Source organism: Aotus nancymaae, unplaced genomic scaffold (assembly GCF_030222135.1).
Source record: "Aotus nancymaae isolate 86718 unplaced genomic scaffold, 86718_ANA_hifiasm-v0.15.2.pri h1tg000046l, whole genome shotgun sequence".
In the NCBI taxonomy this organism is placed as follows: domain Eukaryota; kingdom Metazoa; phylum Chordata; class Mammalia; order Primates; family Aotidae; genus Aotus; species Aotus nancymaae.
Genome location: NW_026988460.1, coordinates 544,347 through 560,946, shown reverse-complemented (window position 1 = coordinate 560,946; position 16,600 = coordinate 544,347). Strand labels below are relative to the sequence as shown.

At 43.9% G+C, this 16,600-nt stretch overlaps 1 protein-coding gene and 2 long non-coding RNA genes across 6 annotated transcripts in view; 1 reads left to right on the top strand and 2 right to left on the bottom strand.

Annotated features, from left to right (window-relative positions):
* Positions 1-16,600, bottom strand: part of LOC135268866 (uncharacterized) — a 35,269-nt gene that overhangs the window by 10,651 nt on the left and 8,018 nt on the right. The gene's annotated exons all lie outside the window — the stretch shown is intronic.
* LRIG1 (leucine rich repeats and immunoglobulin like domains 1) overlaps positions 1-16,600 on the top strand; it is a 122,742-nt gene that overhangs the window by 98,892 nt on the left and 7,250 nt on the right. For all 4 annotated transcript variants that reach the window (XM_012473747.2, XM_012473756.2, XM_012473739.2 and 1 more), the window contains 3 exons: positions 2,275-2,346; positions 3,138-3,209; positions 7,097-7,260. In XM_012473747.2, coding sequence (XP_012329170.2) covers positions 2,275-2,346; positions 3,138-3,209; positions 7,097-7,260 — 308 coding nt within the window. The remainder of the gene's footprint in view (positions 1-2,274; positions 2,347-3,137; positions 3,210-7,096; positions 7,261-16,600) is intronic.
* Positions 116-16,276, bottom strand: LOC135268867 (uncharacterized). The gene is made up of 2 exons (XR_010337200.1): positions 14,404-16,276; positions 116-7,855 (listed from the first exon to the last, which is right to left on the bottom strand). It is a non-coding gene; the product is annotated as an uncharacterized LOC135268867 (long non-coding RNA).

The window sequence follows — 16,600 nt, the reverse complement described above, 5'->3', positions numbered from 1 at the left end:
TTCGGACCAGGGGCACACAGTGCCTGGGCCGGGGGAGGTGAGTAAGTGTAGAAGTTGGCAGTGCTCTCTGAAGCGCTGAGGGTTGCAGTGCCTCATGAGCTGTTATTTGCTGGCGAGTTTTGTGGTTAAAGAGCCTAAGTTAGCATGGCCACTGGGTTTTCTGTGCATTTGGTTTATTTGTTTTAAAATAAAAGTTTTAGACTGAGAGAGGTTGTGGAAACGCTTTAGAATACGATTGTTTTCACATCCATGCATATGGTCTCAGAGAGAAAGAAAAGGCAGAGGGTCTCTGGTCTGTTTGCCCCATCATCCTCCAGAGGCAGGAAACAGAGCTTGCTTTGTCTGAGGGCTGAGCTCGAGTTAGCGCTGGGGTAGGCCTGAATGGAGGCCCCCAGGGAGGGCGTCTGTTTCTGATGAAACGGAGGATCAGGCAGCCCCTTTGGAGTGGTTGCCCCGGAAGCTGGCCACGCGGGCTGGTGGTGCCTCCCTCTGGCTCTGCTCTGGGCCTGTGTTTCCAGGAGGCCTGTTGCAGTTAGGATGTAGCAGAGGCCTGTGTGGTGGGCAGGTCCCAGGCTGCCCTGCCATCTTTGGTTTCCTTCAGGGCTTATATTTCCTTTCTTTCCTTCCTTTTGGAAAGGGGCTGGGGCTTCTCGTCTTCTCTTATGGGTCCCAGTCTTAATGCAGGTTGAAGATGGAGCTAGCCTGTAGTCCAGTCTCTTCCCCGATGCTAGGTGAGATCCTGGACCAGGAGTCCCCTTCCCAGTAGGGTGCGGGGCCAGATGGGCTTTCTCCAGGGGCTTCCTCTCCTGCCCACTTGCACCCAGTTGCCTTGGACAGACCTGTTGATGCTGAGAATCCCCATGAGTTGGCTTCTGGCAGTCAGTGTTCTTAGCAAGCCCATTAGATCCTGTGGACCTCAAGATTGACAAGTTGATGAAGCTTATGGTCAGCACTGCCTTCAGTTGTTCCCTGGTGGTCTCCTGTGCCTTCTGGATTAGAGAGAATGCCTTTGGTGGGTTCTCATGAGAGAACATGATAACGGGGAGGGGAAAACATGATTTTCTTCATTCCCAGTGTCCACCCTAGGGGCTCTCCTGTAGAGAGACCAGCTTCCCTTTAGATCACACAGTCTGGTGGAGGAGGCGCTCATTTTTTCCTTGTGTTCTGCAGGGGTGCAGACTTTGGCTTCTGGGAAAACTCTTTAACAGTTAATGCTAAGGCTGGGATCAGAGTTGCCTGGAGGCAGGAACCCCTTGTCACGGGCAGGCAGTCCAGGAAGGGGACAGACACTAGCGATAACCTTGGAGGTTGGCCCACTGATGTCATATATAGTCGGGGGTCTGGCTTAAGACCCAAAGTGCTGGGGCATCTCCTGCAGGGTCCATCTCATAGGCAAGGACACAGCTCATGGTGGCTATGTGCAGAGAGCTGTGGAGTCAGCTTGATGGATCCCTGTTTTCCTGTCCTCTTCTTGCCTCTTTTGGGAAAGTTTAACCCCAGAATGCACTTTTGAGAAGTGGGTGGCAGTTTGGGGTTTTTTGTTTGAGACAATATCCCCCTATGTTCCCTGGGCCGGAGTGCAGTGGCACAGTCATGGCTCACTGCAGCCTTGACTTCCCAGGCTCAAGCAGTCCTCCCACCTTAGCCTTCTAAGTAGCTGGGACTACCAGTGCGCAGCTCCACATCCAGATAATTTTTATTGTTTTGTAGAGAAAGTGTCACCTTATGTTGTCCAGGTCTCAAACTGCTGGGCTCAGGTGATCCTCCTGCCTCAGCCTCCCAAAGTGCTGAGATTACAGGCATGAGCTATCATGCCCAGTCATGGGAAGCAGTTTTGATTCCAAAGATTTGTCTTTCCTTTTTGGACTCTGCTTCCTCTCACTGAAACCATAACCTGTCTCATCTCTCCTGCAAGGCCATCACTAAACTTCACCACCCACCCTTGGGTGGTCCTTGGAGAGAGACAGCCCGGGCCGGACAAGGTGATTTCCACCTGACACTGCAAGCGGCCTTTTTAGGCTAGATGGTGCATGCAATTCCAGCCTGTCATCACTATTAAATTCTAATAAAGATAAAAGTATTTCATTTCAGAAAGGGGAAGTCCTTGTGTGCCTCAAACCCGTAATCAGAACAGGTCAGCTTTCCACTCGCCCCTCACTGGACAGACTTATCAGGTAGCACTAACTTAATTCTGTGTTTTCTTTCTTTCTCTCAACCCTTCCTTGTTTCTCTCTCCTTCCCTGGCCTCAATTTCTGGATGTTTGGAAACTGCAGGAGTCTGTTTGGAAACAAGATCAAGTCTGTGGCTAAGAGAGCATTCTCGGGGCTGGAAGGCCTGGAGCACCTGTGAGTATCTCGCCAGCTCTGCCCTGAGGCACAGGCCTGCCAAATGCGGCTGCCTGGACGTCTGCTAGCAATTTAATCGCATCTTTGTAAACCGAGAAACAGGCTATTTGGAAACACCAGCTGCTTCCTTCTCATTATAAGTCAGCTTCAACTTTGGCCTTTATGTTGCCTATGCCAGGAACAGTTACAGAACATATGGCCAGTTGGTGTGCTCCCAGTTAATTCAGTTGGTATTTGGATAAATACCTTCCCTGTCCTGCTGCGCTGCCTCACCCCTGCACCGGATCCTTCATGGGCCCCTGGCCTCATTGCCTCTTCCACCAGGGCACTTCCTCCTGGCCAAGCCTGTTGCCTCCATTAAAGCAGCTTAACAATGCAGAGTGGATGCTGGGCTGAAACATTTTGGTGTGATGATTGCTTCTGAGACCCTGGGAGGAAGGGGACAGAGCCACCCCTGAGACGTTCATGCTGTTGCCATCTGGGGTGGATCCCTCCTGTATATGATTCTTAGTTTATTTCTTCTTTGAATCAAGTTTGAGTCTAACTCTGTTGGGAAAGGTTTGGCCTTGCTGAGCAGGCCTCAGCCCAGCTTTGATGGTGCCCTGAGGCTGGCTTGGCTCCTGAGTGGTTTCGTGGGCTGGCGTCACTATTTGGGAAACAGCAGCCACCTGTAGTAGTTAGGATACAGGTCTAGCTAGTCCCTGTGGGTCATCTGTGGAACCAGGACTGTCCTGAAAAACCCTCAGGTGTACCTAGGGTTTCTTTGCACAAGGATTTGTGTTCTGTTCCAGGAACCTTGGAGGGAATGCGATCAGGTCTGTCCAGTTTGACGCCTTTGTGAAGATGAAGAATCTTAAAGAGCTGTAAGTATCTGGATTTCCTGGGTCTGTAAATGTGAGCGGAGACTTTCAGAGCAAGAAACTCCTGCATTTGCATTGTGCTCACTTCTTAAAAGGCCACATGGTACATATTTTGGATTTTGTAGGCCACAGGGTCTCTGTCATGACTACTTGATTGTGTCACTGCAGCAGAAAGCAGCCGTAAACAATACATAAGCAGGGGGGTGTGGCTGTGTGCCCATAAAGTCACAGTGACAGAAGCAGGCAGTTGGGGCTGCAGGCTGAAGTTTGCTAACACACTATTCTAGACAATGTGAAATATAGTCTCTTCTATAAAGTGGATAATCACCCCTTTAATTACGTCAGGGAAGTTTTTTCATCTTTTGGATTTGGTTACAGTTAAGGCCTGTTGAGAGGAGCTACTTCAGAGCCTAGTGGGCTAAGCAAGGCAGATCTCTGGAGGGGATGCGATACTCAGGGGTGCAGCAGTGTCTGCCCATACCATTTCCAAGGTTCCTGGGCATGGTTCACAGGTGGTGGTGCTGCCACTGTGGACTTTGATCATGGGCTCTTGGGTGACAAGGTTAGAAAAGCTTGCCTGTATCCTACTGTCTGGCAGGGGAGCTAGTCTAGGTCCTCAGGTAGTAACACCTAAGTTTCCTTTCTTTTTTTTTTTGCTAAACATGAATCTGATTCTGCAGCCACTAAGTTCTAGCCATGATACCACTTCCCTCAAGGGGTAACTTTTGGTTCCTAGAAGTGCTGAGAGAATGGCAGATGCCACAGGACAGTCATTTTTGTGCCCTGACCTCATCCCCATTCCCTGAGGCCACTACTGATGGACCCTCAGTTGGGGCAGGGAGGCTGGGAGTGGGGGAACAAGGTACATTCCCTGTAGCTGAGAACTGAAGTGGGCTGGGTGACACTGCTCTGAGTGAGGAGAGGAGGTGGCCTGGGCCCTTGCCCCGTGGCATTGAGCATGCTGTGAGCCTCAGGCCTGCTGAGTAGATGCTGTCCTTGCAACAGCTGGATCTCAGAGTGGGCGTCTGTGGAGGGTTCATGGAGCTCAGGGCTCTGCAGACGGTTGCTCCGTGCCCAGTGCCTTCCCTCTTCCAGCCTCAGCAGCTCTGCCTCCATCTGTCTGAGTAAGACAGAACATGCAGAAAGGATTCCATGGCTCTCCCAGTGTAGGGGAGGAGATGATTCCAGACCACCATGGAAGGCTGATTCAGAGGTGGACTCACAGTAAAGCAAGTGGAATGAAAAGTTAGCTGTAGAAGACAAGCCGTGGGGCACAGGAGTGTTCACTGTGGAATTCTTTCACCTTTTCTGTCTTTGAAACTTTCAGATATGATGTCAGGAGTGAAAAAGATCTGATTAAATGGGAAGAGGGTATTTTGAGAGAAGGAGGGAGGAGGGAGATAAGATTTTTCTTGGGAAGTTGGGAGGAACTGGACTCTTCCAGAAGCTTGGCCCCCCAGAGTGCTTCTGCATAGTTCTGGAGGCTCAGCCTCGGTCTCCTGCCTGGGTTTCCCATCGTCGTTGCACGTACCTCGCTGGGGCTGGCCCTGGGCCCAGTCCTCAAATGGGATAAACGGTTAATTCCACTTGGTCGTTTTCTTCCCCACCAGATCAAGTCAGGTTGTACTGTGCACTTAGTCATCCTCTGGGTAAATTTCCACAAGTGATGATTAGAAACACACTTTGAGTTGGAATCATGAAATGCACCATGTGAGCCAGCGAAGCTGTGGGATGGCTGCAGGCGTAGCCGCAGAAGGCAGTGCTGGGTAGAGCAATGGCTGTGCTGTTCATGGGTGGAAAAGGGCGTGGGACTCTGCAAAGCCTGGGGGTCAGAGTCCTTGCTCCTGCCTGGCCCCAGGCCTTCCCCATGTGTCCTCTTGGTCCTAACTTGCTGTTTAGGAACGTGCTGTCTCCACTCTGGGTACCCACTGTTTTCCTGGGGTCTGGCCTCCTCTCTCGGGTGGGTTTCGTGGTGGAAGAAGTAGGAAATCCTCAAAGGCATTAGCCCCACGAGTCCAGGACGTGTGTAGATGAGGCTTAGCTCTTTCCACGTGTCTGATCAAAGATAAATGTCAAATCTGTTTTCCCCAGTTTGTTCCTGTGGTTCAAATGGAATATGTCCTTGTGTCCGGCACAAAGGTCTAACATTGCGCAGGGATGGTCCAGCATCTCCTCCTAGGCTTTCGTGAACAGTGCCTGCACCATTCTGTCTGACCGCATGGAAATGCCCTCTTGCTGGGGAGCCAGCCGGAGGTGCTTGTGACAGCAGAGAGTTCTCCGTCCAGGCTGAATTCCCCCATGCTGGGCACAGCCAGCCTGACCCACATGCAGGGTGCACTCCCGGGAGCTGCCCTCCCCACATGCTGCGCGGGAATTGGCTGTTTCCTCAGGGATGGCCTTGAAGGCCCTTCCGCCACCTGCAGTGACTCCAATAGGGGCAGTAGGTCAGCCCTTCCAGATAGCTCTCAGCAGAATGCTACTTGCCCATCAAATCAAAATGCAAAATCTCATTCTGATTTTAAGATCTCATATGGACCAGCATCCCAGTTATAATGGCTTTGAGACAAGTTATTTCAGTTTTTGGAAAAGCACTTTTCCAAAATTATTTTATAGTTATTTTATTAAGACACACAACTCATCTAGGGTTGATGGGGAGTATGAGGAAGAGTGGATCTTACTTCTTTCATTCTTTCTTGCTGCGACAGTTTCTCCACTCATTAGAAATCTGGAGAGAAATAGAAGAAAACGGAAGGCCAATCCATCTGGTTGCTTTGTTGATGTCTGACGACCGCGGTGGGTGGAGAAGGCAGCTGAGGCCGTGCTCTTGGCCTGCATGGTGTTTTTGGAATTTCTGAGCATACCTGTGCCCCCTGCTTGTCATCGTGTACTAGAGACAGTTTATTGCAGGGAAGCCTGTGTGTTCTCTCTCCCAGTCTTTTCCCTTATCATGGGCCAGCCATAATGCTTTAGCTCACAGCTCTGAGGTCTTCCAGGAACAGGGCAGTTAGACTCTTGGTTGACTTATCTTCAAGTGACTCCTCAGGAAGGAATGTCCGCTGAGATGGCGATTCCGATTTCTGTTTAAAAAGCTTATCCTTAGTTGCTGAGAAATGAAAAAGAAAATATTCTCTGTTTTGGTTGGAGCCTCACAAAACTAAAGTTGTGCATTCTCATGCTCCCTGGGCAGTGGCAATTAACTAACAAGCACTATTTAGGGAGCAGAGCTGAATTCTGTCGGCCCCCTGAAGAATACTGCTGTAGGGATCAAGGCACAAACAAAAGCGTGGCATGGTGGCAAGGCTTATTACATTGGAAGTAAGAAAACATGCAGCTTTGCCAGATGAAAAAGGAACAGTCATGAGGCAAAAGAACCCTCCTCGGAACTTGTTGCAGAATTTGGATCAAAGTCTTAGGTTGAGTTTGGAAGCCTAAATAGCGTATCAGGAAGGTGGAAACCAGAGTGGGGACAGTGGCAGCACAGCACTGTTGGATGTATCAGACGTCAGGAGAGGTGAGAAGGCGGCCCAGGGTCACACGGGAACAGTGTCCGTCCCACAACATGGGTAAGCTCCAGGTTGCTGCTACTCCCATTGTGGTCGTTGGGCCAGCAGCCCAGCATCAAGTGTGAGCCTGTTAGACATGCAGAATCATGGGTGCCACTCCAGACCAACCCAGTCAGTTAGCAACTGCATTTTTTCAAAATCTTCAGGTGAGTTATATGAACTGCCCTGGGAAATTGGAGCAGAACTGTGAGAAAAACCATTTCTCCCTTCCAGCTTGCTGGTGTTCACTTGAAAAGGTGATTGGAGTCAATGGATCATTCTGTCTGTGAAGGGAATATCCCTCCTTTGCAGCTGCACCTGAAGCATCCACTGTTGTGTTTCTTTCAGCCATATCAGCAGCAACAGCTTCCTGTGTGACTGCCAGCTGAAGTGGCTGCCCCCGTGGCTAATGGGCAGGATGCTGCAGGCCTTTGTGACAGCCACCTGTGCCCACCCAGAATCACTGAAGGGTCAGAGCATTTTCTCTGTGCCACCAGAGAGTTTCGTGTGTGGTAAGACTGTCTTTGTAACTTTTTTTCTCCTTCATGAAAGGCAAAGAAGCCAGGAGGTACTCCTCATTATGCGGGTAATTCCTGTGATCAGAGTAAACCCCAGCCTATGGTTACAGATCAGCTGCTGGATGCAATTTATTTCTCGCTGAAACCACACACAGTATTTACCATAGAGTTGCCTCATTATGTGGAGGACATGCATTTAATCAGAAGGGAATATAAGTTGGTTCAGTTACAAATCAGAATAATCAGTTACAGGAAGACAGTTCTGTTGTTTCAGAAGGGCTCTGGTGCCTGGGTTTAGCTGTGAATTTACTCAGTGTACAAGGCTGGGGTTTTAATGTGTGTTCTTTCCAACCCCAAGAATGAAAGGTTAAATACAGGAAGAACAAGTCTCAGGAGAACAGTTGCTGTAGTAAAAATAAGTCCTTGATGTTGACTTGTACCCTTGCTGTTTCTCCAAACCACTGAAATCTGCACTTGTAGCTTTACATTCTTTTTGCCTTCTGGTTGCCGGAACGTAGCTCTTGGCATCTTTTTGATTTGGGGTCAGGATCCAAGTTTGGTTGCAGAGAGCACGGAAAATGCTGAACAGCTGAAAACACACACGCAGGCTAGCTCAGACAGGAATGACACAGCCTCACAGGAAGACGTGGTCAAACAATCAGATATTCTGAGTTTTTCCTGGATTTTTGCTTTAAGTGGGAGCAAGAGTGGGATTCCCAGGCCTGACTGGAACTGCTGGGCAGGTGTGAGTACCCCCTGCCTTTTGCACTCACTGGTCTCCCTTGAGCCTTGAGATCCCTGTTGTGACGATCTTAACCAGGAGTTCACCCATCCATATGGGGACCCCTGTGGGCCACTTCTCTATCCTGCTTTCTGGCCATAGCAATAGCCAGTGTGCCTGCTGGAGGCCACATGTGTGTGCCCTCCTTCCATGCATCCACCCCTACCTCCACCGTGGCCACTTCTGAGAACAGGCCTGCTGAACTTCCTCTGGATGCAGACCAAGGAGACGTCTTAAACATACTGTGAACAACATGGCAGCAGCTCTCCATACTGAGCTTTTCACACTGATCTGTCTTACGGATGCTTCTGTGTGGAATCTAATGTGTGCACAGCTCCATTCTCCAGGCACAGATGGCTGTATAATCTATTGTTCATCGGTCCATTGTCATCAAGTCCTTGACCATTAGATTTTCGTAGTTCTCCCTCAAATGAAGCTTTCTGCCGCTCCCTCCCCTTTCTTGCCATAGGGCAGGCTTTCCCTTTGGGTGAGCCAGGCAGGATTTCTGGTACACTCACCTAGCCCCCAGCCTGTGGCCCTGGCATATTCTAGATTCCAGGAGTTGTTTATTTCATATCTCTCCCCACCTCATTTTAGCGCAAGCTTTTCCCCTCCAAAAACATTAGGTGTTAATGGGAATCATGAAAACACTTGGCAGAAGATAAGGTTTCAAGCTCTGTGAGAGTCTCCCACTCCTTTTCAAAAAACTGAAACATAACCACTTCACATCTACTAGGACAGCTAGAATAAAAAACTCAGATGATAACAAGTGTTGGTGAGGATAGGGAGAAATCTGAACCCTCCTACGTGGCTTGTGTGGGAGTGTAAACTGGGGCAGCCATTTTGAAAGACAGTCTCAGTAGTTCCTCAGTTCAACATACAGTTACGATGTGACCTGGCAGTTCCACTCTTGGGTGTATACCCAAGAGAAATGAATGTATATGTTCACACAGAAACCTCTTTATGAATGTTCAAAGCAGCATTATTCATAATAGCCAAAATATGGGGACAACCCAGGTATCAGTTGATGACTAGATAAACAAAAGGTGGTATAACCATACAATGGAATATTCATTAGGCTATAAAAATAATTGGTGGTCCTACAACGTGGATGAACTTTGACAATGTCATGCTAAGTGGAAGTAGTCAGCCATAAAACACTACTAGATTATATGATCCCATTAATAGAAATGTCCAGAATGGGGAAATCTCTGGAGGTAGACATTAGGTTAGTAGTTTAAGGATGGGGAGGGGTGGAAAGAGAGGGGTAATAGCTAAAATGTACAGCATTTCTTTTTGAGGTGATGAAAATGTTTTAAAATTGACGGTAGTAATTGATAGTTGCCCATATTGGTGAATATGCTAAAAACCATTGAATTGTATACTTTAGATGAGTTAGAGTTGTTGTGTAGAGTTGCTGTGTAGATATAAAACCAATTAAGCTGGTTTTACAGAGAAATATAATTTATATATCATAAAAATTTACCCCTTTAAAATGTATAAATTGATGGTTTTTCTAATAGTCACAACTTCTGTAACCATCACTATTATCTAATTTTAGAACATTTTCGTCACCCCTGAAAGGATCCCCATACCATTAGCAATCACTCCCTATTATTCTCTGCCCCCAGGCCCTTGATAGCACTAATCTCATTGTGTCTCTATCATTTGTCTATTCTGGGCATTTAACATAGATGGAACCATACAATATATGGTTTCTTGTAACTGGCTTTTCTTAGCACGTATCAGTGTTTTTAATGGCTGAATAATAGCTCATTATATGGGTTTACATTTTATCCATTTATCAGATGATGGACATTAGATTGTGCCTACCTTTTGGCTATTATAAATAATGCTGCTATGAAAATTCATAAGTTTTGAATTTTGTGTGATTCAAAAGGTTTTGTGTGATTCTTTTGGGTACAGACCTAGGAATGGAATTGCTGGGTCATATGCTAACTCTATGTGTAACTTTTTTGAGGGGCTGCCAAACTGTTTTCCAAAGCGGCTTCATGATTTTACGTGCCCATCAGCAATGCATGAAAATTATGGTTTCTCCCCATTTTTGCCAGCATGTGTTTTTGGTTTGTTTGGTTGGTTTTTGAGACAGAGTTTCGCTCTTGTTGCCCAGGCTGGAGTGCAATGGCACAATCTCAGCTCACCAAAACCTCTATCTCCTGGGTTCAAGCAATTCTTTGGCCTCAGCCTCCCAAGTAGCTGGGATTACAGGCATGCGCCACCATGCCCAGCTAATTTTGTATTTTTAGTAGAGATGGGGTTTCTCCATGTTGGTCACACTGGTCTCGAACTCCTCCCAATCTCAGGTGATCCACCTGCCTCAGCTTCCCAGAGTGCTGGGATTACAGGCGTGAGCCACTGTACCTGGCTGCCAGCATGTGTTATTAACTGTCTTTTTTATTTTGGCTATACTAGTGAGTGTGAAGTGGAGTCTCATGGTGGTTTTGATTTGCATTTCCCTAAGGCATGTTTTCACATGCTTATTGGACTTATATATATCTTTTCTTTGGAAAAACAGCTATTTAAATCATCTGCCAGTGTTCACTTGTCTTTTCATTGTTTAGTTGTAAGAGTTCTTTATGTATTCTCGATACTGGACCTTCATAAGATATATGTTGTGCCAACATTTTCTCCCAGTCTGAGGGCTTTTATTTTCTTGATCGTTGAAATGCAAAAGTTTTGAATTTTGATGAACCTCATTATCTCTATTTTTTCTTTTATTACTTGTGCTTTTGATGTCATACCTGAGAACTATTTGCCTGAGATAAGGTCACAAAGATTTCCTCCTAAGAGTTTTATAGCCTTAGTGTTAAAAAGCCCTCTGATTTGTTCTTTTTCAAAACTGTTTTGACTATTATGGATCTCTTGCTATTTCCCTATAATTTTTTTTGATCAGCTTATCAATTTCTGCAGTAAAGGAAAGTGGGATAGGGTTTGCATTGAATCTATAGACTAATTTGAGAAGTAGTGCAACTTAACAGTATTAAGTCTTCCCAATCCATGAAGATGGGCCATCTGTTCACCCTTTTTTTCTTAGATTCTTAAAAATTTCTTTCAGTCATGTTTTGTCATTTTCATTGAACTAGTGTTAAACTTATTTGTTTTTATTCTTTTTGCTATTGTAAATGAAATTCTTAATTTCACTTTTGGATTTAAAAAATGAGATTTGCATTGCAAGTGTACAGAAATGCAGTTGAATTTTGTATCTTGATCTTGTATCCTGCACCTTTGCTGACATCATTTATTAGCTCTAAGTTTTTCAATAAATTTCTTAGGATTTTCTTTATATGTGATCATCATGTCATTTGCAAAACAGTAGCTTTACTTCTTCCTTTCTTGTCTGGATGGCTGTCATTACTTTCTCTAGCCTAATTGCCCTGGCTAGAAGCTCTTAATACAATGTTGAATAAAAGTAGTAAAGGCAGACATTTTTGTCTTTTTCCTAAAATTGGTGGGAAAGCATTTGGTCTTTCACCATTAAGTATTTGCTAGCTGTAGAGTTTTCAGAGACGACCTTTACGAATTGAAGAAGTTCCTTTTTATCCTGAATCTGTTGAGGGTTTCTGTTTTTCTTTTTTTTTGTCATGAAAGGGTGTTGGATTCTGTCAATTTTTTTTTTTCTGAATCTGTGGAAGTGATGTGGTTTTTCTCCCCTGTATTTTGCTGATATAGTGTATTACTTTGATTTTTGGATCTTAAACCAACCCTGCCTTCTTGGGATCAATCCAACTTGCTTGTGGTATATAATCTTTATATATTGTAAGATTTAGTTTGCTAGTATTTTTATTGAGGATTTTTGCATTTATACTTACGAAGGATGTTGTTTTGTAGCTTTTGTGTGTGAGACTAGGTTTTGTTTTATTGGGAAATACTCCCTTAAATGTTTTCTGAGAAGAGTTTGCGAATGACTGGTAATAATTCCTTAAATATTTGGTTGAACTCACCAGTGTAGCCATTTGGGTCTGGGTTTTTATTATTTATTTTTGAGACTGAGTCTCGCTCTGTCACCCAGGATGCAGTACAGTGGCATGATCTTGGCTCACTGCAACTTCCACCTCCTGGGTTCAAGCCATTCTCCTGCCTCAGCCTCCCGAGTAGCTGGGATTACAGGGGTGCACCACCACATCTGGCTAATTTTTGTATTTTTAGTAGAGATAGGGCTTCACCATGTTGGTCTGGCTGGTCTTGAACTCCTGACCTCAAGTGATCTGCCCGCCTCAGCCTCCCAAAATGCTGGGATTACAGGCATGAGCCACCATGCCTGGCATGGGTTTTTCTTTATGGGAAGTTTTAAAATTATTAATTCAGTCTTGTTACTTGTTAATGTCTATTCACAATGTCTATTTCCTCTTGAGCCAGTTTTGGTAGTTTGTGTCTGTCTAGGAATTTTTACCAGGTTATCTTATTGGTATACAGTTGTTTATAGTATACGCTGTTTTATTGCTGTAAGGTTGGTAATAGTGTGTCTTCTTTCATTCCTGAGTTTAGAGATTTGAGCCTGCTTCTCCCACCCACGAGTCTATCTAAAGGTTTTTCAGTTTTGTTGATATTTTCAATGAACCTACTTTTGTTTTCAGTGCTTGTCTTAATTTTTCTATTTATTTTCATTTATTTCTGTTCTGATCTTTATTATTTCTTTCTTTCTGCTTGCATTGGGTACAGCTTGCTCATCCTTTTTTAAATTTCTTGAAAGGTTAGATTATTAATTTGAGATCTTTAATATAGGTATCTACAGTTGTAAATGTATAAACACTGTTTCAGCTGCCACTTCCTAGTTTTTGTATATTTTTGTTTTTATTCATCTCAAAGTATTTTCTTATTTCTCCTGTGATTTCTTCTTTGCCTTTTAGGAGTGCACCGTTTAACTTCCACAGATTAGTTTCCCATTATTCTTTCTACCCAATTAATTTTGAGTTTTATTCCATTGCCATCAGAGAAGATACTTTGTATGATTTTCATCTTTTTAAATTTGAGACTTGGTTTGTGACCTAAAAAATTGTGGTCTATCCTGGATAATATTCCACGTGTACTTCAAAAGAATGTTCGTGCTGGTGTTAAGTGGAGTGTCCATTGATATCTATTAGGTCTATTTGGGTTTTTTTGCTGGTTTGGTTGGGTTTTGAGATGGAGTCTCCCTCTGTCACCCAGGCTGGAGTGCAGTGGCATGAAAAGTCCTTGAAGTCCTGATTTGGCTCCATCTAACTTTTTATTTGTAATCTTTAAAAACCTTTAAAGGGCACCCATTTTTCTTCCATTAATAATGTAAAAAAGACTGCATTAATATGTTTAAATCCCCAGGACCCTCGTTCTTTAGGGTTGTACTAAATGGCTGGTATTATCACTCAAGAGAGTCTTGAACTTGATGGAGATTATGTTGAGAAATAAAGTTTATAATTCCATTTTCCATGAACTTTTTAAAGTCTATTCCATGAACTTTTTGAAGTTCTGTCCATTGTTGAAAGTGGCATATTGAAGTGTACAAACTATTACAATTGCACTATTTCTTCCTTTAATTCTGTCAGATTTTATGTTTTGTGGCCATCCGTTAGGTGTATATTTATCATTTTTATGTGTTTCTGATGCATTGACTCTTTTACATTATAAAATATTATTGTCTCTCTAGTAAAAACTCCTATCTTAAAGCTTATTTTATCTGTTAGTAGTATGAGCATTTTAGTTCTCTTTTGGTGACTTCCAAACTGTGTCTCTTGTAGGCAGCATATAGCTGGATCATGGTTTTTTAATCCATTATGGTAATCTTTACCTTTTGATTACAGTGTTTAATTCATTTTCTTTTAATGCAGTTACTGATAAGATAGAGTTTGCCCCTTATTTGCTCTATGTATCCTATCTTTTGGTTTCATTATTTTTCCATTACTGACTAGTTGTTTTTTTTGTTTTTGAATAGATATCTTCTGGTGTATTGTTTTAATTCCCTGTTTTTAAAATACACACACACACACACACACACACACACACACACACACACTCTCTCTCTCTCTCTCTCTCTCTCTCTCTCTCTCTCTCTCTCTCTCTCCCCCCCCCTCTCCCCCCCACTCCCCCATGTATTTTTTAGTTATTTTCTTAGTTTTGCCCATAGAAATTAAAATTAACATCTTACAACAGTGTAGTTCAAATAAATAATGAAATTAACTTCAATAGTATGCAAAAATTATGTTCCTATTAAGATCCAGTTTTCCTCCTTTATTACTGTCATATACATTACATTTTTCATTAAGCCCATCAACACAGCTTTATAATTACTGCTTTATGTAGTTATCTTTTAAATCAGGAGAAGAGAGTTACAAAAATACATATATCCTGTGTTTTGTACTTACCTGTATAGTTACCTTTAATGGGATTTTTTATTTCTTGGTGTGGATTGGAATTGCTATCAGATGTTCTTTCATTTCAGCCATACTGAATACTCTTCTTTCCTGTAAGGGCACATCTGGTAACAGTGAACTTGCTTAGTGTGTGTTTAAAATAAAAACATGGGAAGGTTTTAACTTCCCCTTCATTTTTGAAGGATGGGTTTTTTTTTAATATATAGACTTCATAGTTGCTCATCTCTCTCTTAGTAATTTAAATGTCTTCTGCCTTCTGTTCTCTGTGGTTTCTGATGAAAAATCAGCTGTTAATATTAGTGAAGATCCCTTGAATGTGATGAGTTGCTCCTCTTTGGCGTTTTCAAGACGCTTTGTCTTTGGCACTTGACAGCTTGACTATGATGCATCTGGGTGTGGATCTCTGAATTTATTCTACTTGGAGTTCATTGAGATTCTTGGTATGTGACTGCATATTTTTCATCAAATTTGGGGCCATTGTTTTGCAAATACTTTTTTCTGTTCCTTTTTCTTTCTTCTCCTTGGAGTCCCATGATTTGTATGTCGTGCTTGATGCTGTCCCACAAGTCTCTGTGGTTCTGTTCATTTTTCCTCATTCTTTTTTGTTTCTCAGACTGGATAATCTCAGTTGACTGTCTCAAGTTCCCTGCCCCTTCCTTCTGCCAGCTCATTCAGTTCTACTGTCAAGGCCCTCTAGTGAATTTTTCGTTTCAGTTATTATACAAGTTTCAAAATCTCTACTTGCGTCATGTGTAAAACTTTTCTCTTTATTGATATAAAATGTTCTCACACTTTCCATTTTTTAAGACATGGTTTCCTTTAGGTGTTTGAACATACCTATAATTGCCAGTTTAAAAAGTTTATTTAGTGAGTCTTAAGTCTGGCTGCCTCAGAGACAGTTTCTATTGACCTGTTTTCCTGTTTGTTTCATCATATTTTGTTGAAAATGGGGCATTTAAAAGAAAATAATGTGGCAACTCTGGAAATTGGATATTCCTTCTCCTCCCCCAGGGTTTGCTTCTGTTGCCGTTTATTGTTACAGCTTGCCTAGTGACTTTTCCTGGACAAAGGCTGGAAAGTCTGTCCCCTTAAGTTCCTGCTTGTTTAACTTAGTGGTTAGCTAATGGTTGGACAGAGAAGTCCTTGTCCTCACAACCACTGTCTCCCATCCTTTACCCAGCCTGTGTGTTTGTGTTGGGGTGTGCCATCACTTCCTGTTTGTGCAAACAGTCATGGTCAGCCACAGGTGAGAAATTAGGACACCCCCTCAGGTCTTTCCTGGGTGTGCACATGGCTCTGCCTGTGCACGTGGCTGTCTAGATCTCCAGGAATGTATTGGACCTTTTCAAAGCCCACTATCAACATTTTATTCTCCACATTTTCCTTTATAGTTTTTCGGCCAGCTGCTTGTTTGCTCCGTGAGTATTGTCCCCTCGGACAGCTGTGCTGTTGAACAGTGGCTGCTGATTGTTGTAGTCACGTGCCCTGGGGCTAACTAGTGCTTCTCCTGCTGGGCAAACTAGATCAGAGCAGATCAATGCAAATCCTGTGAATGGGGCTTTGCAGGTTGCTGCCAGATAGGCCACACGGTGTCAGTTCTGAGGACAGGGCTTTTGGGGAACCCATTCTGACCCTTCAGTGGTTGCTAGGCTGTGGGGTTTCAAGGCTACCATGGAGCTGGGAGAGAGGAATGAGGCTTAGGATTAGTTAAAACACCACAAAGCTCACATTTCTTACTGAGATATTTTCTTGAGTCAACACTCTATGGATTGTTGTAAGCCTCTGGTTTTCCAGAATTCTGAAAAAGTTAGTTTTGACCATTTTTGCAGGTGTTTTCATTGTTTTAATGGAGGTGCAGGTTTTTGGAGGTCCTTATTCTGACATTTTGGAAGTGTTTCACACCCCCTCCTTTCAGAGTAAGGTGTGTGCATAAGGTCTCTGCAGTCATGACTAGACATGCCTGACTCTGTTTTGTGTGAAAGTCAGCAGGCAGATCCAGTTGTCTTAAGGAACTGCCAGCTGGCTGGTTTGAGAGCTGAGAACTGGTGGGTTAATTTCTAATCAAGGAGTTTGATCATAAAGGTGATCAGTACTCATAGACTTAAAATTAGATGAGGCTCAGATGTCCATGGTGCACCTCTTACAGTATGTGTGGTGGGCCTGAGGATGCACAGGGACCTCAAGCTGT